Below are 22,550 nucleotides of genomic sequence, written 5' to 3'. Positions count from 1 at the left end.
GATCAAGGCCAGCCGGCGACATGTGGTGGCACACACCCTGTTCAACGCCAGCCAGCGACATGTGGATGAGGGACCAGGACTACCCTGCTGACCAGTAGGTCTCACATCCAGCACCTAGTCGCGATTCAAGAATGGCAGAGTCCACACCAATGGTCGCACGGAGAGGAGTAAGAGGAATATGCAGCTCAGTCCAGACGAAAGTCGGGTCACAGACACGGAGGTGACCGAATATGTGGTGCCACTGAACCTGAACTAAGCAGTCCGGTGGGGCCACCAACCTGTGCTGGCGACACTCAGTAAATGGCCTATGCTGACCGCTGCCTTACTGCTCTCAGCCTAGGCTGCACTCGAGTAGGTCACAGATTCGGTACTGAACATCGAGTAAGCAAAGGCAGATTACATATCATTGCATGCAAGGAGAGGTGTAAGAGGTTGATGCCTTGCATCTTGGCAGAGAGAAAAGGATCATTGTTATGGAGGTATTTATACACTAACGACAACTGCCCTGGTGTCACTTGCGCAGTGCATCGCGAGCCAACAACACATGGCTGTGGGCCACTGCTGACCACTGCCTCTGGCCTTCTCTGCGGTCCAGTAGGTCACAGAGTCATGATCCAGCAATGGCGGAGTTCACATCAGTGTAGCAGCATCATCGCCGACTGCATCACCACTCAGCCCCGGTGCCACTACGTCTGTTCCCTGACATTCATGGATAATCTCAGGTCGAACTGTGGTAGCGTCTGAGCCTATGGACTAGGGGGCAGTTTTCATCCTCATGTAGCTGATACCGAATTGGTGGTGACCATGAGGCTGTCTCATTCCACTCCTCCATTTGCCGCTTCTTACACTGTCCACCGAAACATTCCGAAACATGCACCCCGGACATTGATGATGACCCGCTCAGGTCGCATGGCCCATCTGACTATACCACAAGTCACCGTCCCAGAGCTTGGTGCCTGTGCCCGCCACAGTGCATCCGGGGCCACTAACTCTGTGTTGGTCTTTCACATGTCCAAAACCGTTGATCACCACCAACCACCAAGACCTCTGTCTTGGATCCGTTCAATTTAAGGCAGTGCGTATCCATCCACATGGCCAGTGCCTGCATACAGGCTCTGAAGTTGTTAGCTTCAGCCGCCGGCGTTTGGGTGAGGGTGAGTAGGAGCTGTGTATCGTCGGCGTAGGATACAGGAGGATACAATCTCTACGCCGAACGATTGAACTAACTCAGCCAGGGGGGCCATATATAAGTAGGCCTTGGCGTCATCAATGCCATTACTCTGTGGCGATGTGCTGTATGCAGCCTCCGGGCCCAAATGCGTCCCACCAGGGCTCACTCACCATAGCGAGTCCAGACCGGCCCGGACAACACATCACACACACATGCCACCACCGCAGGGACCACCTCCAAAGGCCATCTGCCAGAGTTGGAGCGGTGGTCTTAACAGACTTACGGGGTTGCTCAGGCCTGTTGTGGATGCCATCACCGGTCTAATACCCTGCTCAGCACTCCAGGTGCCAGTGACTCAGTGCACCGCAGGCCATTGTCCGTTGCTGATTGTGTTTTGTGTTGTGGAGCGGTTGCACAGGTATGGCACCTCAAACAGTGTGGGGGCCGTAAGACGTTGATGGGGAAGATGATGCATGACTAACACACCGCACTGCATCTACATCAGGAATATATCGAACGGACACAATCCAAGACTTTTTCTTCACATGAGCGCGCTCATCTCTAGTGTCCAAAGCCCAGTGCCCAATGCACTATAACTCACTGACACTTCTGTTTGCATGTTGACTGTCCTCTGGGCTTTCTCCGGCTCACTCCATGTTGCTCAGCAGTTGACTCTGTATTGCATGTGTTTTCTGTTTCTGTTGCACTTGTATCCACTGTTCAAGTGGTTGCCAGCACTAGACATTCCGTGCGAAATGGCTTACACTCACCCCACACACATCCATCACAGGCGTCACTGTACATGTGGCCCTGCCAATAAAGGGGCCGGGCGCATGTGCCCATAGCCAGTTCAACATGATCTCAGCGTGTGTCCTGTGGTCTTGTAGTATGCATAAGACATTACATTGGGCTGTGTATATCGGATGCAGACATGTCACCGAAGTCAGCGGGTTGGAGCTTGGACATGTAGCTTTGTCGTCACCCACTCAATTCGTAAGGGGAGTGGCCAGGGCCATCGTACGCGCAGCCAACATGGGTGTGTGACTGCTATCTGAGCGCCCCTGGGCGTGGTTTTGTGCTATGAATGTGCATCTGCATGTGTCTCTATGGCAGTGTGGGTCTCCTTAGTGGGGTGTGGGTGGGCCATGAAGGGTGATAGACCACTATGTATGTGTCCTGGTTCACATTCCATGGGTTCGGCCCCCAACCACACCTGTTGGGCCACCTCCTTTTGGCGTGCTGACACATGGCATTGGGGTGCCATGTGTGGGTGGGTGAAGTGTTGTGAGCCAGCTGTGCTTGCGGGTGCTTCCTGCTCTGTTGCAGGCTTGGTGTCCCCCCTGAGTAGCTTAGATGGTCGGGTCCTGGTGGGGGGGGTTGCCTGGGATAACCATGGACTTTTGTAGGGCGTCTGTGTCGACTGTGTGGTGGCCCTTTCCGGCATCATTGATGTGTTGTGTTCTGTGCTCTAGTGAAGGTGTTGTGTGCCCCTCTGCATTGTGAAGGTGGGTGCGTATGGACTTTGTGCTGACATATGTGTTGGCGCATTGTGCTGGTTTGCATGCATAATGTGTGGCAATGTACATTGTGACTGTTTGGGGTTGCAGGATTCTTCAGTGGGACAGTGTACATTTGGTCTATATGACGGATGTGAGGTCGTACGCGTACATTTCCATTTCACTGTTTCCGGGACTGTCAGATGTAGTGGGCATGTTTCTGTGCATGTGCGGAGCCAGTTGTGTCCTCTTCAGTGTTGGCTATGCACATTGTTCCACGTTGTCGTCAATGTGGGTGTGCTGCTCGAGCTATGTGTGTGTGCTGCAGTGTGCCAAATGGGATCTGGGCCATGATCCTGGGTATTTGTGGGTGTGCAGTGTGCTGCGCCTCGTTGTGCATGTATGCCATTGTGCCCATCACCCGCGTCCCCCCAGTCCCTGTTCGTTGCACTGCCTGTTGATGTTGTGTCAGGCCCTCTCGAGCTGTGTCTGTACTCCCTACTCCTTGCACCGTCTCCACACTGATAACTGTGGCCTGGGTTTCCTTCAACTCCTCTGGGGGCGCTGGTCTGCCACCTCCTGTTGCCATTGCTGCCTTACTGTTGGCAGCTGGTTGGTGCCTGGTTTAGGTAGTCAAGTCATGCTGGCGCCTATTTGCCTCCTGGATTGGCCTCCTCAGAACTCCAACTGCAATCCAGGTGGTCTGCTAGTGGGTCAGTTGCTGGTAGTGTTCTGTCACCTCCGTGACGCTGGTCTTGGTTTCAAGCGGTTTGCACCCCGTCTTCCTCTCCCTCTTCTCCTTGGCCTTCCCCAACCCCGCTGTTCCTTGCTGGTAGTCTGTGGGGGTTGTGGAGTTTGAGTTGGCCTCTGCGCTGGGTCAGGGTGTATCCATGTTGCTACGTGCTTTGGCTTGTTTCTGGTGCATATTTTCTGTGGTTTTTATGGTGCATTGTCACACCAGACGCGTGGGATTTGCAGGCCTGTGGCTGATTTTCGCAACTTTTTGTACCGCGTTTGGCCTCATCGCATGTTTTTTAGTGTTCGTGTATTGTATTTTAGCGAAGTGGCTTTGATTTACACAAGGACATTTGCCGCGTTATCTGGTGTCTATCGCATGCTACTGCCACGTTGTGAATTTCACGTTGACACAGGGTTATTTTCCCGTGGTAGGCTGCGATGTTTAAAGTTGCGTTACTCAACTCTTGCGGTAGTTATCACACGTTCTTGTGAATATACCCCTGGATTGTTCAACTTGTAGTTCCTTTTTATCTCCCCTCCTTTCCTCTCAGGCTGGCGCCGGCAAACCCCTAGGGGTCGCTGTGCGCCTTATAAACTCAAATAACAATAATGTTCAAAGGACAATATATTAGATAAAATTCTATATTTATGACAACGTTTTTGAATTAATTTAGAGTGACGGCAAAGCAACGCATTTTTTTTGCCTTGGCAATCTAGTGGATGTGCATTTAATATTTTTTTCATTGCAAGCATATGCCGAAAAAATAAAGAGAGTAAAACATCATGTCTCCACCCTAAGACTGTGGCCACAATTTTGGTGTTTCACATTTGTTTGAAATATTTACGATTACATATCATTTTAATACAATAGTACAGGTGATTCCTAGCAAGGCAAGTGTACACAAAACATATTTAGAAATCCATTTTACTTTTCGTGCACATCACAAGAAAACCATTAATTCTTATTGGCTCTTGGATCACAAAGAGTTGAATTACTTTAACCGAAGGACACAGTTTAAATACAAAAGGAGACTAAAAATAAAACAGATAATGAATGTTAGGGAAAAAAGCTTTGAGAACGTAAAGTATTGACCTAAAATCCCTAGCACTGAAGAGAAGCTCCTTTTAGGTGGATGTGCACGTGTGATAATATCGTCACTCAAACCACTCACACTGCAAAACGGACTAGCTTAAAATAAATTACCCTATTGCACCATTCTGTATTCTGTGGTGGCTGAAAAGCAATATGTATGAATATATTTATATAGTTTTATTTATAAATGTGATTGATTACATGAGGCTGGTGAGAAACGAAAAGCGTTCGCTAGGCGAGGCCAGACCTAAAAATGTATTGTGCCATAATGGTTAGTGACATTGACACAGATTTTCTAGGTACATATTCACGTTAAAATAATAATTAGGTGAAAATTCAAAGTCTGCATGTAATATTGCATATTCCTAACATGTGGTTTAGGTACTGTGCAGCAATGCCAGCAGAAGGCATTAATGTCCTATTACTTACGGTAATCTTCATTACTCCGGGTCCCGTAGTCCTCGACACCTTCCAAACTAATGAGATGATACTATCTCTGTCAGAAAATAGAAAAAGAAGGAATGCTGGACCTACCCTCCCCCTCCCGCCGGGAGTACATAAGGGTACATGTCCCAGCATTCCCTCTGAAATACCAAGCCAAAGGATGAAGGCCGGCAAACAGGGCGGGAGGGAGGGAAGTCAGGAAGGTGTCGAGGACTACGGGACCCGGAGTAATGAAGATTACCGTAAGATTACCCCAGTGGCGATCATAGGACAGGAGTGTAGAAGGTCTACGGGAACCCTGAATGGCAACAGCTAAATGTTCCGGGAACCCACGCCGCCGCCACCCCTGCCTCTCAACCTCCACACCGACAGCCGCAAGCGGAGAAGAGACAGGGGAGGGGAGGACCTCAAGGGAGACGGGGAAAGAGGGAGAAACCAAGGGCCCCGCACAGCCAGAAGACGAACCGTCGGAAACCAAGACCTCCGAGGCCAAAAGGGCAGAACCACAACCACCTCCCGATCCTCCAGACACAGATGGGACAGAAACCTGGGAATCAGAGCCAGAGGGGGAAAGGCATAGAGCAGGCGGGAAGGCCAGGGAACCGACAGGGCATCCACCCCCCAACAACCCTCCTGCCGAAACCTGGAGCAGAAGCGGGGAAGCTGCGCATTCAGCCGGGAGGCAAAGAGGTCCAGAAAGGGAAGCCCAAACCTCCCGCACACAAGCCGAAACGCAACCCGGGTGAGAGACAACTCCAGAGGCGCCGGAAAGCAGCGACTCAGGACATCCGCCGCACAATTGTCCACCCCCCTGATATGAATCGCAGCCAGAGACAGCAGATGACCCTCCGCCCAACAAAACAAGGGAACCACCACTGCGTTCAAGGAAGCCGAACGGGCCCCCCCCTGATGGTTGAGATAGGCCACCGACACCATATTGTCCGACCTCACCAGGACGTTCCTGCCCAGCAAACACGCCCGAAAACCCATCACGGCACGGGACACAGCCGTCAACTCCCGCCAGTTGGAAGACCTGCGACTCTCCAGCCGGGACCAACGACCCTGAAGGGACCGAGATCCCAAGGTCGCCCCCCACCCCAAAGCGCTGGCATCCGTCGTCAAGACCAGCGACGGAGCGGGCTGCAAGGGGAGCCCCTGAGACAGATGGACCGGATCCGACCACCAAAGCAGAGCAGGCAGGACTACAGGAGACACGGGCACCAGACACTCCCAATCGCGGGACAACGGATCCCAGAGAGACAGAAGGTAACTCCACAAGGGGCGGAGGTGAAAACGAGCCTAAGCCACCGTAAAGACAGTCGCTGCCATCAGACCCATAAGACGCAACCAGAGGCGCACCCGAAAGGAACCCCCCGCACGGAACCCTCGAGCAAGGGACAACAGGGACACAACCCGAGGATCCGGCAGGAACACACGGTTGAGGTCTGTGCGAAACCGAGCCCCAATGAACACCAGATCCTGGGAAGGAGTCAGCTGGCACTTCGGCAGATTGATCAGAAAACCGTGCCGCCGTAACTCCGCGCACACCAACTCTCTCACCTCCAACAACAGGACCCGAGAAGGAGCATGGATCAACCAATCGTCTAAATAGGGATACACCATCACCCCCTGTAGATGAAGCCAGGCAACCAAGGGGGCGACAACTTTCGTAAAGACCCTCGGGGCAGAGCGAAGGCCGAAGGGCAAAACCCGGAACTGAAAGTGGCACCCCTGAACACAAAACCTCAGGAAGCGACGGGACCTGGGATGCACCGGAACATGGTAATAGGCGTCCTGCAGATCCAGGGTACACATGAAGTGACCCGGTAGCACCAAAGGAATAACCCGCTGCAAGGTCTCCATGCGGAAGGGAATCCGCAACACCCCCTGGTTCATGACCCTCAAATCCAGGACCAGGCGGAAACCCCCGGTATTCTTGGGCACCAGAAAAATCAGGGAATAGAAGCCCGACCCCACCTCCGAAGGAGGAACTGCCTGAACAGCTCCCTTCCGAAGAAGATCCTCCACCCCTTGGACTAGGTGGGCCCTCTTGGACCGGCAAGCAGGCCAGGGAGTCGGGCGGAGGCCGGAATCTGGAGGGGGAACAGAAAACTCCACCTCGTAACCCTCCCGCAGAACATCCAACACCCAAGCGTCTGAACATGACTGAACCCAGGCATCCAGGAAGAAGCGCAGCCGCCCTCCTACCAACAACCCAGGAACCACAGCCAAAGAGTCAGGAGCGAGGCTTCGGGGAGGAGGAGACCTAGCCTTACGGTCCCGACCACCGCCAGAAGAAAACTTCCCTCGGCCCTTCCCAAACTTCCCACGAAAGGAAGGCCGAAAGAAAGATTTAGACTTATAGGGGGCAGAAGAAGCAGCGGCAGAAGCAGAACCCTTAAAAGAAGAGGAATGCTTCTTCTCTTTAAACAGCTTGTGCAGTTTGGTCTCCAACTCCCCCCAAACAGCATAGAACCCTGAAAGGGCAAACGCAAGGCACAAGCCTTCTGCGCAGAGTCCGTCTTCCAGTCCTTAAGAACAAGACTGCGACGAGCCGCCACACAGGCCCCACCAGAAAGAGCAGCAGCGCGCACCACATCAAAAGACACATCGGACAGAAGTTCAACCTGTCGCTCAATGTGTTCAAGAAGACTCGAACAGTCCGTGGCATCGTCCATCGACTGGTAAAGAGACTTAATGTCCGCCAGCAGAGACTGCGACAAATAAGTACCATAAACCCCGGCTCTCAAGGCCAGATGAGAGCCAGAATAAACTTTCCTCAGAGCCCCGTCAGCCTTCTTATCCACAGGGTCCTTCAGCACAGCGTCCTCAGACAAGGAAGTGCGACCCACCAAACTTGCAACAAAGGAGTCAATGGGGATCGAATCGGGAAGATCCGTAGCCATATCCCGGAGGGGGTAAAGACGGGCCATAAATCGTGGAACCAGAATGCGATCTGGATCAGCCCACTCCCTCTTCAGGACATCCTTAATAAAGGGATGAACAGGAACATCCACCGTGGCAGAACTCTGGAACTGGCGGAGCAAAGAACCCCCCGAAGTACTGGGAAAAGCGTCATCAGCAAAGCCCATATTCTGCTTCACGTGCTTCAGGATACCAGGAAGAGCGTCCTTGTCTATATACTTCCCCTTCAGCTCAGAGTCCCCAGCCCCAGCCGACTCGTCAGCAGAAGAAGCAGAAGAACCGGAAGCCGCAGCAGGAGCCTTGCGTCCGGCACCACCAGAACCCATCTCTGAAAGGGTCTCCCTGATCAAGCGCTTTAAGCGCGCATCCCCACCCCCACCACGGCGTCTGGACCGGGCAGGAGAAGGAGAACGTGAGTCACTGGAAGAAGAAGAAGAAGAGGACCTCTCCCTGTGATGCCTCTTCCTCGAACTTTTCCCCATCCTGTACAGCAGAGGAACAACACAGGCTGCAGTAGCAAAAGCAAACAGCACAATGAAAGAAAAACCGCTACGCGGTACTCACCAGCTGCCCTCGTTTATACCAGCAAAAAAACGACCGGACAGAAGCGCCTGACTACGTCCAAACCGGAAGTCAGGCAGCGCCATGACAGGAAGGCACACCCAACCCAGCCAACCAAAGACGCGAAGGCGGCCGCGCCCCCTAACAAGCCCGGCAGGCAGGAGGGGCGGCCATCGGGCAGACGCGGGGCCCACGCGGTCCAACATCCACGCGCGGCCCAGAGGAGCGTCAGACGCAGCCCGCGCCACTCCCCCCAAGCCCGGCAGGGAGGGAGAGGCCATCCAAGCCGCCGAGGAAAACGAAGCCCCAGCGGAGGTAAATTCGGCGCAGGAGCCCATTCCAAGCTCCTCGATCCCCAGCAATCCCTGTCAGAATGACAGAAAAAAGAAACAGAGGGAATGCTGGGACATGTACCCTTATGTACTCCCGGCGGGAGGGGGAGGGTAGGTCCAGCATTCCTTCTTTTTCTTTTTTCTGACAGAGATAGTATCATCTCATTAGTTTGGAAGGTGTCGAGGACGTAGGGACCTGGGGGTAATGATCTTGTTTTACAACATCTCACATTGGATAACTTAGCACTGTACTTTAAATTCCTTTCCTACAACAGAGTGCACATTCGAGATTTCGGCTATTCATTTTATCAGTTAGACTTTTAATTTTTGTGCTTTAGGTCAGGTTTTTTTAATGTAATATTATGAAAAGTCAAGATTATTTGAGACACAACTAGTCAGACTATATAAAATGCCTGCAGCCAGATTGTTGCTAGTTACATATAGGGGGTAACCAATGCCATAAATAGGAGTCAGTTCTGGCACACAGTCAAACTGTACCTGTACTGAGCAACCAGTGTGCAGACCGAGAGTTGCACTCTCAAATGAAACATTCTAATCTCGTGAGGAGGCCATCTCAACCCATGGATGGATATTGTTGTGCCTCTTGAATTGGCATACAGTCCAACACCGCACTCACCCTTGTGTTTTATTTCAAGTCTCATGCTAAGATTAGGGTACGCCAGTGCACATACATACAGCACAGATTTAGATGATGCATTTATGTTGTATAGTTTCCCTCACTGTGCCTTCATAAATAAATAATTCACCCACAGAAGTGCACTCAATGATGCACTGGTTTTGCAAACGTCAAGGGAGACTGTGTTTCAAGTCCGTCAGTCAAAAAACTTTTATTCAGCTAGAGCCAAAAAAGATAAAACCACGGCATAAACACAACATAAGGTACACGCTAGCCTTATCACATTACATCCATCACGACAGCCAGAAAATCATTTAAAAGGCGCCATAAAAATTTTAAACAAATAAAACAGGAATAACAAGGAAAACTGCCAGGTGATATTGAGTTAAAAAGATAATAAATTCAACAGAATCTAAAAAATGTTAAAACTTATCCTAGGAGCTTGTTGTACGTAACTAAATAGAGAGTGTCAGATAACCTGTGCATCAAGACACTGTACTTATTGCAAACTTTGTACATTATATCTGAGACCAAATGAGCGCAGAATAGGGTGTAAAAACTGTTGCCGAGGTCTAGTATAAAAACCACAAAAAAACATAAAATGTGTAAGGGATTGCTTAGAAGTGTTCTCACAGAGGAAGCCGGGTAGTGTAGAAAACCAGGTACTCTGCTGTGGAAAGGCTATTAGAAAGTGCAAAGTGCCAAATCTAAAACAAGTTAGATAAAATATATATTTATGGTTTATTATCCTTAATAAATATGGTTCTATCCCTTCTTTAGGTTTGATCTTGAGGTATTAACAGACTGAGTTCATAGACTGACGTTTTTCAAACCTAACATGATTTATATATTTGAAGTGGAGGGTCTTTGTCAATTTCTTTGGATTGTTGTCAATCTCATGGAAAAAACAAATTTAGTAAAGCAACATAGGTGAATACTCTTTTAACATGGGATGGTATCCTTGCAATCTAACCCAAGACAATCTTCAAAAACGAATATGGAGAATTTAGTGTACGGGGAAAGCCAAATATTTACCCATAAGAGAAGTGGTGCAACCCTCTCTATATCGTACAAAAAAGACAGCTCACTTTCCTATTGGACAATAGGAATGGCAGATATATTTGTTGTAGCAAGCAATCTGCTCAAAAACGTATTTTCTATTGTTTGAAGTTTACCCGGGACAGTTTATCCCCACATACCAGCCCTGTAAGTACCCATGGAAAGACATTTGCTTTTGTATAAGGAATTTTAATATTTTATAGATTTATGGCTTAGTTTCATTGTGAATCTACAAATCGCCTCCCTGTCCTGTACAATTTACAGTATCTCTCAGTTAAAAGCTTGTACCATATCATGTTTTCCTCCAACAAAATTCCAAGGTAGTTGAAGTTCTGCACCTTAGAAATTGGAATCAAGAGACTGGGATCAGGAGCGATGCCAGGACCTGCTATTAGCATGTAAAGGCAGGAATGTGACTCAATTTTGGGACCTAATAAAATGGGGGAATGGGCAGAGGTAGATCGTCCCAACTAACAATGTGGACCCACAACATTGGGTCGCTTTTTTTGAAGCCCAATTTCAGCAGGGCACGGAAATTGATGCCCCTGCCATGCACATTATTATAGATACCCCCTTGTTATTTAGTACCAAAGAGGTCGAGGCCATCTTAAAGACTATCCCATGTGGTAAGGCACCCGGGCCTGACTGTATTCCAGGTGACCTATTTAAGCAAGACTCTTACCTTTGGATTCCATACATCACGAATCTAATTAACTCATTAGCAGGGGGAGACCCTATCCCTACATCTTGGTCCGGAGCGGAAATTATCCCAATATACAAGAAGGGGGATCGTTCCGCTCCGGCCAACTATAGACCCATTAGCTTGATTGACGCGCTACAAAAAATCATAGCACGAGTGCTACTGGGTAGGATTCAGAACTGGATGGGTGAAGAGAACATCTTATCTCCACTACAGGCAGGGTTTTGGGTTCATATGGGGACCCTTGATCAAGTCTTTAGATTCGTTTTGCTATACTGGAAGGAGGTCCTCTTGGGTAGGGGAATAATTTTCGCTGCTTTCGTGGATTTAAAATCCGCGTTTGACCTAGTTCCGAGATCAAAATTGTGGGACGTTCTCCTAGCATTAGGGATGCCCAAGGAACTATTGGCCTTTGTGGTTAGTCTTCATAATTCCAACTATGCCCAGGTCCGATGGGGGAAACCGGGTGAGGTCACGAAGAAATTTAAAGTGGGGAAGGGCGTTCGCCAAGGGTGCGTGCTGGCCCCCACCCTATTTTCATTATTTATAAATGGGGTGGTGCGGTACTTTGATAATTACTCTACTGATGCACCCATGCTAGCCGACCAAAGAGTGCCACTGCTCATGTTCACAGATGACACCTTGATTCTATCAAAACGAGACAGGGGCTCCAGTTGGCACTGTCTCGTTTTGAGGAGTTCTGCTGCGACCACGATCTAGTGGTTAACATGGAGAAGACCACATTTATGGTTCTCCACGGGTCCAGGCCCGTTACTTCAAGAGTTTTCATGAGCGGGAAGCTCTTGGAGCAGACCAATATCTTTACTTATTTAGGTGTCACCTTTGGCGAAAATTGAGCTGGACCCCACATGTGCAGTTACTGGCACTGAAACATTCACAGCTTGCGGGAGCACTGATAAAGGAACATAGGCTCTCACAAACTAAGCCTATTGCTCCTGCAGTCAAAATATACACCACGAAAATTATTCCCGCAATATTTAACTCGCCTAGCACTAGCCCAGAATACATTTCCAAGATCTATTGTGGGACTCCCAAAATCAACTCCCCGTATCCCCCTACTTTTAGACATTGGATGCCATGCGATTGAGGACATCGCAGGGTACAGGATGTTGGCTTTTTGGAGAAGGCTTTGGACAACCCAAGACAACCCAAGAATTACACTTATTTGCAAAGGGATTGATTGAAGTAAGGGGACAGGCCGGTTCGAACAGGATTCCATGGCTATCCAGTATCAAAGCCATGCTCATTAATATGGGGATGAGGGACCTGTGGGACAGTCCAGCGTCTACCAAATTTCCACCAAAAATAATCTACAGAGCAGCTTACTGGAATTATAATAAAACCAGGAGATTTTCCTCTTTGTCTAGCCCCTCCCTGACTAGTGTTTTCTGGGACTTTAAGGATGAACCATGTCTGGAAGGTTATTGGGATTTAATAGCGAAACCTAGAGATCGCAAGCTTTACCACCAGTACCGAGTTGAGACACTTCCGCTTAGGAAGTTTACATGTAAATGGAAACCAGATAATTGTGATAAATGCTTTTTCTGCCTGGATTGCATAGAAGATATTGACCACCTATTATATGTTTGCCCTGCCTACCATCAACCGCGGAGCACGTGGCTCAAACCCCTATGCAGATCCTCGGGAACTAGCTCTGCGTCAATTGCTAAAAGGCTACTGAAAATTAGCTGCAATGACACTGTGATAATAGGGGTAGCTAAGTTCCTGAGCTGGTCCTGGGCCATTCGGGAAAATGGGAGGCCCTAATAGCCACCCATGACTCTCCTCGCTCATCATGGTATAAATTGGATTTTTAAGGATTTTTATATTTCTGTTTTGAAGATTTATGTAAAGTCTTATGCGTATGATAAATTTAATTCTGTTTTAACGAATGTTATCTTAATACAGATATTTATATTTTTATGACAATTTGCAATGACAATTTTAATGTATATTTATGACTGCCCATAGCTGTATTTTATAAATCTTCTGTCTTTTTATGATGAATAATCACAAAGACTTTTTTGAATTGTAATTGTATATAGTGGTTTTATGAATGTGTTTGTTTTGGACGCAAGTCATAATATGTGATTTTTGGTGATTGACTTTCATGCCATGATCCCGCATAAATTCAACAAATTAATCTAGGAGCAGTTGCAAACCGTTTGTGGTGTGGACGAATAAAACAGCATCATCTGCATAAAGTAAGGTGGGAACTGGGCAGCTCCGTACCATTAGTAAATCCTTTCCTTTTTTTACCAGCACTGAATTCAAAGAATCTATATGAAAAAGGAATAAAAATTTAGCTAAAATGCGTTCCTACCATAGGCCTCTACTAGATTCAAAAGGGGGGGGGGTTCATTCTCCATTTTGACCGTAATGTAAGCGTGCAGTCGTATCCCAATACAGGTGCCTCAAAAGACTAATCAGAGAATTTTCAACTCCTGCCTTTTCCATTATGTCCCAAAGCTTGCTCCTGTCAACTAGGTCAATTGCAGTGGAAAGTTCCATAAATCCCATATGGAGAGCGACTCCCTTTTCATTAACATATTTTCCTTATCTCAAGGACCCATCATCCCAATTCAGGGTTGTGGAGACTAAATATAGGCCGTTGCTTGTGCCTTCTACATTCTAGAGTGGAGATCATTGACAAGATTATACCTAATAATTGGACACACCGCTTATACTTCAATGTGCTTGCAGTGGATCATAGCTGCACATTCACTACTACTGAAGGTGCTTTAAGCCAAGGTGTGTAATACTTAAGTGTTTACAGTAAGCAACATGTGCAGAAGGGTAGTTTACCTTATATGCCAGACACTGTTATGGTATATGGGACTTTATCATGATTCCATTATGTGCACTGATGCAGATGGGCCAATGCAACCATTTCAACAAAATTGTGCTGTCTACAAGACATTTATTAACTAACTTTTCTCTACCAAGTTTATACAGAGCAAAAGTCAGTGCAACTCATAAACCCCAGTAGCAATCATAGTTCAATACATCTGAGCAGTGCTATCTGCATGTCTTGCACTAACTTGTTGAATTACCGGGCTGCCTCATGTATACATGCTTTGACATAGAGCATAGCTGTGCACTTGTTTTCTTCTTGCATGCTAACTTTGTATGGCGACCTTTGAGGAGACGGATATGCTCACCATTTCTGAAGCCTCTGTGTGAAATGCAGATTACACAGAAATAAGCTGGTTTTTGCCAATCCAAGTATTGAATACTTAGGATGTGACGTGTATAAACTCGGATCAGTACTCCCATGTGGGTTGTAACGTCCGATGACTTGGTCCTGAGGAAGCCTCTTCATTAACACAGGATCAAAACATCGATAGAGTGCCACATTGGTTCCCATTTATAACAATATCAGCAGGCTCTGCGCATTGTCCCAAGACATGCACATGAAATTATGTAGAGAACTAGGGAAATGTACAGTTCCTTTTGACATATATGGTGTAAATGTTTGTTCACTTATTTGAGTCCTGCATCGTAACCACTTCGTCCACTTATTCACAAACCACTGTATACGAATTGTGAATGTATACTATTGACACTAACTTCTATCAGTCCAATGTTTTCTCTTTTACCCTAAATACTAAGATATTGATTTGATGAAATATTATGGGATTGCATGTTGGATTCCTCAAAATATTCTAAAGGTTTCCCACTTTCTGAATGAGTACAATGGGTCTTTGTTTATGTATGAGATATTTACCATGGTCGTCATGAGCATATAGGGTTGTCCTTGTTCAGTGTTACATGTTTTCTTAGGCATTGCACTTTCCAAAGGACATATATTTAACTCTAAAGTCTCTGAGGTAGTAAATGACCTACAGAATCACAACAGGAAACAGTGGTTACCTCTTCCTGGTTCTGACTAGCGCTTTTTGCAGTGCACGGTGTAAATCAGAGTATGTACACGTTCTGTTTTCAACTCATTTCAATGTCCTAAAATAAGTGCATAGTTATGGCCTGCTCCTGTTCATTCATACATGATTTGGACCACTGTGAGAATGCATGTACAGTCAATAGCGTAGCTTGGATTTTACAGGCCCTATTGCAAGTAAGGGATGTGGACCATTTGTTGTTGAGGAAGTAAAATAGAACAATCATCAGGGTTCAATGGGCCCCTCAGGGATCTGAACCCCAGTGTACAGACCCTGCAGCAACTTTGGTAGCTACGCCCCTGTGCACGTAGGCAGCCTAGATGGTGTAGGTTTCCAGGTACAGAAGTGGATTTCGATCTAGTCTGTGAGCTTAAGCTGGAATGTACAAACCGGATATTCCTGTGAAAACACAAGCATACACCGTGAAATCCCCAGTGCAGGACAGAGGATGAAGGCAACTCTGAAACCAGTGAACTGAAATTAAATTGACAAATTTCACAACGCACTGTAGATCTATCCCAGCATTTATCTTATCCATATTTTGCCAGTTTAATACAACAGATATAAATAAGAAACAAAACAATTGCAATATCCTAGGTTGCTAGGGTTTTATTTTGTAACTACATCTGCATCTCATCACCCGTTGAGAAAGGATGGCATTCACAGTGTGCTGCAGGGTAAATCCCTTCCTAATCGCAACACATCCTTAGCTACAGAAAGAGAACAGTAACACAAATGTTTGCAAATGTACAGTTATTTGGAAGACGCTTTATTTAGCAAAACTATAATAATTACAATTTGTTCACTGGGTTTCACGAATCTTTTTGCAATGTTTTGAGTTTCCAATTTATACTTCACCATGTGTACTTGTTTTACTTGGTTATCCAATTTTGACAATTTATTTGAATGTGTAGCATAATTTACTTATATTTCCATTATATGTGTGTTATTTGTTTTACTATAAACGATGTTTGTTTAAAAGATCTATTTCATAATGAAGTAGGATGATGATTCTTATTTTCTTTCATTTAGGTTCTATGCAGACGAAGCAACATGGGCTTTGGATGAACAGTTTTTGTGGGGGCCTGGACTTCTCATCACCCCTGTTCTTAATCCTGTAGGTTTAGTATTTCTTTTTCTGTAAATTATTTATTTTAGGTTTGATTTCATTAGTGAGGGGACATTTCTTGAATATACAAGAAGAAAGATGCTGTTATGCCTTCAGCATTTACACCAGCAAAGCTTGTACAATGCCTCCGAAGTTGCAGAAAAATGTTGAAATGTTTTGCCTCTGAGATTTACGGACGTCACTACTGTGCTAATGGTTTAATTGAAATCTAGGAGCAAGACCTTTGATTCTTCCAATCTTCCAGAGATGTCTTTAATAGTGTAACTTATTTGTCAGCTACCCACATAGAATGCCTTGGGCCCTGGTACAAGCAAGGAAAATAGCTCCTTTGACTCCAGTTGGGATTGTAAAATACAATAATTTACAGGGTTCTTTGAGATCCTCAGGGCTCTGGGTCCTGGTGCACTACACCTGCTACATCAATGGTAGCCACGCCCATCTACCTGAATTGTGTAATTTTAAAACCCATAGATCACATTTGTGATTAACTTTTTTAAAGACAACAATGTACAGCTTCATGACAGCAATGTTTGCTTTTCTGATACTGCAACACTAGCTGCAACAAGCAAAGCATTATGGGTCAAGTGGCTGACTATTTAAAGATGCAATACAGTTATGTCATCAGACCATAACATATTCCTCTTGTCTGTAGGAAGTTCTTATATTCCTAGTTCAAGTGTAACTAACGAGCTCCTAAAAGTCTATGTTAATTCAGAAAGCTGTTGTAGACCAAACTTTGGGGCAAGTAGGCTCAGTGTAGCACTGTATTCAAGATCTTGGTTCTGTCAGTCTCATGTGTGGTCTACGAGTTGTGGGTCACTCAAATTGGTGGGAGTCATGTAGGAAATAATAAAGATCTGTTTGAATGTGTGTCTCAGGAACTCCGCCTTCTCGTTTTGTGTTTTTTGCTCAAGCTGCTGTTTAAGTTTAACCATGTAGCTGCTAACTTTGATCAGCATGAATTTGTTCAGATTCTGTAGAAGAGCCACCTTGGAAATCTCCTCCTGAGTGCCATATTTCACAACAGTTAATTACCCTATAACAGGCACTGTAATGACCTTCTAGACCACTTCTTCTTCAGGACTGAGGGTTGTAGCTCCTTCTCCATGATGGAATCACCCACATTTATACCTAATGGTGCTTGTGGGTGCTGGAGAGCATAAAGCCGAGGCTCTTGCAAAATGGATGTAGGCATTACAGCTGTGGGCCATGCAGACACAGCAGATGGAGCTGCACGCAAGTGCACTGTGAGAAAAGATGTTGGTAATTGAGCTGCCTGCACAAATAAACATGCCCATAACCAGAGCATCCGTTAATGCAGCATTTCACACAAGTTCCATTCAAGCCCCAAGTAGCGAGTAGTTGAAAGAAGGTCATGCCATACTCCTAAATAAAGGGCTACAAGTTCTTAGTCCATGAGCGATCAGTCATGGAACTAGATATGTTTGCTCCCAAGTTTATACCTAAGCATATCCATTGTGGTTGCCTGGCAAATCTGGCCAGGTCTACCTCAACCATTTCCCCAAAAATGCATGAAATGTGTGTTGTATTGCAGATTCTTTTTTCCCATGAATTCCAACCTACAAGTGTCTTATCAAACCTAAGATTAGGAAAGTTAACGGAACTCCGGGACGAATAGTCTTAATCAGATGAACGGTGGCCATCTGCATGAACAATATCATCGATAAGTGAATGTCTCCACCCACATACCTGAACTGAACTTTATCCTCACTGCCATCTCCTACTAGATGAACCGATAACTATGTGATAGCAGAAAACTATATAACCTCTACCTCTTCTTATTTATCTATATTGATAGAGATAAACTAAGCCTTAGCCACTTTTACTGTTAATTGCACACGCGTCTGGTATATATATATTTTGCACCCCCCTTAGCCATAAGCTCTTCTACTTCTTATAGGTTTTGTTCTATAACTCTATAATTATATAATTGTTATTTTACTGTCAATGTGTAACCATTCTTGATGTTAAGCGCTCTGATACCCACGGGTCTTGTTCGCGCTATATAAAACACTATAATAAATAAAAATAAATAAAATAAATAAGATTAAAACTATAAGAATCAGTCTACCTAAATGAAGGCCTCGCTGAACCCTTACTGTGGATACTGAAATAAATGGACTAATATGACTGTCTTGCTTTCTTTTCATCCATTCATGTCCAACTACTTTACACTCAATAGCTCACTTCTCATGTTATGCAATGGTATCTTTGACATTCTCATTGATTGGCTGTACATACCATGCAGAGATTTGCTTCCATCCAGCGCAAACTGATGCTTGACACCCTATATCCCTCCCCATCCCACACTTTAATCCTCACCCATCTTCATCAAGAGCATCTTTCACTCTTACTATTGTTAAAGAAACTTAGGGTAAGATTCAAATAGGAAACAGATGTCATAGACATTTGAAGAGCAATGTGGAGTGAGGCTGAGTGGATATGCTGTAAGGTGAAATGTGATGCAAGAGAGAACGTATGAAAGTAAAGATATGAAAAGAATTATAAGATGCCACATTTGGGGCAAATTAAATACATGATCTATATACATTAATAACAAATCACACCTGCTTGTCTCAATGCAATCACCAAATTCCTGTATTCCTTCAATGAGGCCATTATTCTTTCACTGATAAATCTACCACTGTGTCTGTGAGAATTTTCTATTGCTCATGTGAAAGCTGTTTATCATTTTTAAAGTGAAACCCTAACTTTGGGACAATTTCCCTTTGTGTTTTGGCATTTGTAAATGTACAATATTTAAAATATTTAATTTGTACTTACATAGTTTCTTTTTTCACTAGGACACAACCTTAGTGGATGCTTATGTGCCTGATGCTCTTTGGTATGATTATGAGACAGTAAGTAGAACAAATTAAATCATAGTTTTGCTGACTTTTACAAAGTTAACAATTTGCACTTCTTCTAACTTTGGGCCACGCAGTCATAAACAAGAATTTGACCTCAGTGGTGCTCAGAGTGAGGTGTCACCTCTTGCACATATACATTGGATCTTTCTTCATTCTGCCCACATTGTTTAGTACTTTCTTACTGTAAATATCAAGTATGCTTTCCTTGATATTTAGAGGATGCCTTTCATAACACAAAGCATTGAACCAATGGGCAGAGATGAGTGTGTGCTGTCTAGCGTAGTATTTGTACTGAGAGCATACCCCTACAGTACACATTACCATACCTGTACAAACTCTGAAGCACCAAATGCATGACATGTGTCTTGTAGTATAGTCTTTGAAATTAAAGCATACCTTCATTTTAACACCTGCTTCAAGGATGCTTCAGGTTTTGATGGAATGCCCAGTCTGACTATTGTAGTAAATCAGGCTATGCTCCAAAAAGAGTGTATGCACTGATCTTTCCAGGTTGTTCCATCCTTAACACCCGCATGACACAACGTGAAGGATGTTGGTCATCGTCTTTATTATATTTGTCAAGAAGCCCAAACATCATAAATACAATGATAAAAAAATTGAGAATGATATACAGATAACAATTCACAGAGGTGGTTAGGGTAGTTGTTAGAATTTGGGTTACTGGTTGCCTTGGGTGTGGGCCCTGGACAAACAGTGACCACAGTTCTAGTCAGGGTAAGTCACAAGCAAAACCCAAATTAACCTAGGCTCCCTCTCTGGTCCCTTGGCATGGAGCAGTCAAGCTTAACTTAGAGGCAATGTGTAAAGTATTTGTGCAACACTTCAAACAGTAACACAGTGAAAGCGCCAAACAAAAAGATCCCACACCAAGTTTGAAAAATAGTTCTGACTTTAATAAATAAAACAAGACCACAATGACATAAATCCAGGAAGTAGAACTTGAGATATTGAATTTCAAGGTTTTTAGGTAAAAATTCACCTAGAAGCAAAAAGCTATATTTTGGCTATCTAGTCATGCTGGACCGGGACAAAGTCAAACGGTTTGGCCAACTATGATAGAACGTGGGCCGGTTACAGGGACCCAGTTAGACTCTCTGCAATTACTCCAACCACCTAAATATAAATTGAGCCCTTAATTTGAAATGAATCTTAGTAATGTCAACCCAGGTGTATTTCCTTTAGAGTTTCAGTATTGTTGCCTGTGCTATCATTTAGGATGCAGGTGTCTGTGAAATATGAGGATGAATATAGTTGAAATGTATACATTGTATCCCTAAAATGAAACTGTGCTTCCGTTGTTGGAGACACATCTCCCTGTCTGCAGTTGGCCCTAACATTTCATCTGTACTCACCATAAAAGTCTAAAACCCATATATATTTGGCTTTTGAAAAACCTACAAGTAGACATGTACACAGATTATGCAACAGGTGAGTATCACAGAAGTTAATATAGTTTGTGTCAACTTTACTTGGAGAAATGACTGTAGAAAATGGTATATTTGGGTGAATTTAAAGATCCAAGTTATTTCACTGAAATTACATTTAAACAACGAAAGCACTCGGTCATGGTGGTGGTTGCTCATAACAAAGCTATCGAGACTGGTAAGGTGGAGCTTGAGTGTGAAGGCATAAAATTATAGAACAACACTAGGGCCCAGAGGATCTATACAAAACAGGAAAATGTAAATTGCCTTTAAGGGCAACTTCTTTAAATGTTTTCAGATGACACATTTCCTCCTGATGTTAGTAGGAGGGTGCCATCATTGGTGTGCCAAGGAAAGGATACATTAAGTATAACAATAATGAGATGTAGACCCCTAATATGACTGATATGACTAACCTACTGTGATATAATCATTGTTAAAGGATGTGCACATTTAGGATTTTAATTTAAAGAGGTGGAATGCAAGGAACCAACTGCAGAAATGTATCACCTTCTGGTAAATTGCAACCTAAAGCATGTACACTACTAGCTTTCTCAGCTTCTTATAGGCTAAACAATAGCTCATTCATTATTCAACCAATTGATCAGATGTGACAGTACAGTTGTGGAATGGTTCAATATCAATGCAAACCTGGTCTAGGTCTCCTTGTGTTCTAGATTATGGAGGACCTGGACTGGCAGCTCCGGCTGGACTGTTCCTATTGGATCAGGGTCAAGACCGATTGGCATATGACTGGTTCCAAACTGAGGCAGCATGATGGACAAAAGAACCATCGGTTGGAACGCTACCCAGAACTATTGCCAGTGCCTAGACTTATTGCACGCATTCCTCCTATCGCCTTTTGTGTGTTTGAGGCACCTATGAAATCATCAAAGTAATTAGTTTGCATCAGGCATCACTCTCTATATAATTATTGAGGCAATGCATAAGTATCATGTTAGCTGGTATAATAGGCTGTAGGTCTTATTTATGTTGGTTTGGGGATCTATCTGATGAGCAGCATTATTGATTTATATTCAGAACCACAATCAATATTGCCTGTGAATAATACGCTCATATCTGAAAATGCACTTGTTATATGCTGGGAATTACACTTTCTTTGAAAGACATGAATACTAGCAATTCAATTAGTTTTGAAATATGTGGTTTACAAGATATACTCTGACCAAGAATTGACATCTTAACCACATGATCTTAAGCATTACAGACTATGATAACTTAAAAAGCAATGATAAAACCAACCGTTCATTTTTATTTTTTTTGCAGGGTGGCCGCTTTCCACACAGGAAGGAGAGAGTGCAAATTACAATTCCCAAGGATAAACTTGGACTTCATTTGAGAGGAGGGTATATTTACCCAATGCAACAACCAGCAAACACCACAGTGTATAGGTAAAATCTTGAAACACTCATTCCTTTTTAAAAACTGTTTATTACTAATGTTGCAGTGATCGGAAACTTAAAGCTTTCATTTGATTATGAAGATATCTCACATTTGTGTAATGCTTATGTCATCTGTTAATTTGTTAGTCATTGAATGGGTGATGTATTAGTGATTTTGATGCCGGATGTGCTGTTGTGATAGTGCATTGAAAAGATCTGATCTCAAAGTAGTGATTTTTATGATTTTACTTGATTTTCAATAATCAATATTTAAATAAGAAAAGCAATAACTTTTTTTAAACTAACATACGCGCTTGTTTGATTGTAAAGTGACAATTTTTTTGCAGCACGCCTACAGGCAACAGGGTTAAGATGACATGCATGATCATTGCTACATTTGTTTTAATATCCTAATTACTTGAGAACTCCCTGCCCAAATTTGAACTTACATGGATATTTGGAATGCTTTGATAGAGAGGAGCGTTTGTTATGGTTGTTATGATTTGTTACTCATTTTGAGCTGAAACTCAAAGTTACCTTTTTCCATGGATAACTTAATTTGCTTTCAATTCACTAAACGTTTCTGTCTCCCATTTTGAGAAATTT

The 22,550-nt window shown here is 44.5% G+C and overlaps 1 protein-coding gene across 2 annotated transcripts in view; it reads left to right on the top strand.

The window, feature by feature from the left end:
- The window catches only part of SI (sucrase-isomaltase), a 645,776-nt gene that overhangs the window by 210,984 nt on the left and 412,242 nt on the right, over positions 1-22,550 (top strand). For both annotated transcript variants that reach the window (XM_078665617.1, XM_078665618.1), the window contains exons 19-21: positions 16,109-16,193; positions 19,031-19,087; positions 21,829-21,953. In XM_078665617.1, coding sequence (XP_078521743.1) covers positions 16,109-16,193; positions 19,031-19,087; positions 21,829-21,953 — 267 coding nt within the window. The remainder of the gene's footprint in view (positions 1-16,108; positions 16,194-19,030; positions 19,088-21,828; positions 21,954-22,550) is intronic.

The sequence above is a fragment of the Lissotriton helveticus genome, chromosome 11 (genome assembly GCF_964261635.1).
Source record: "Lissotriton helveticus chromosome 11, aLisHel1.1, whole genome shotgun sequence".
NCBI classification, from domain to species: domain Eukaryota; kingdom Metazoa; phylum Chordata; class Amphibia; order Caudata; family Salamandridae; genus Lissotriton; species Lissotriton helveticus.
The sequence above is the reverse complement of the archived record's forward strand: the minus strand, read 5'-3'. Positions and strand labels throughout refer to the sequence as shown.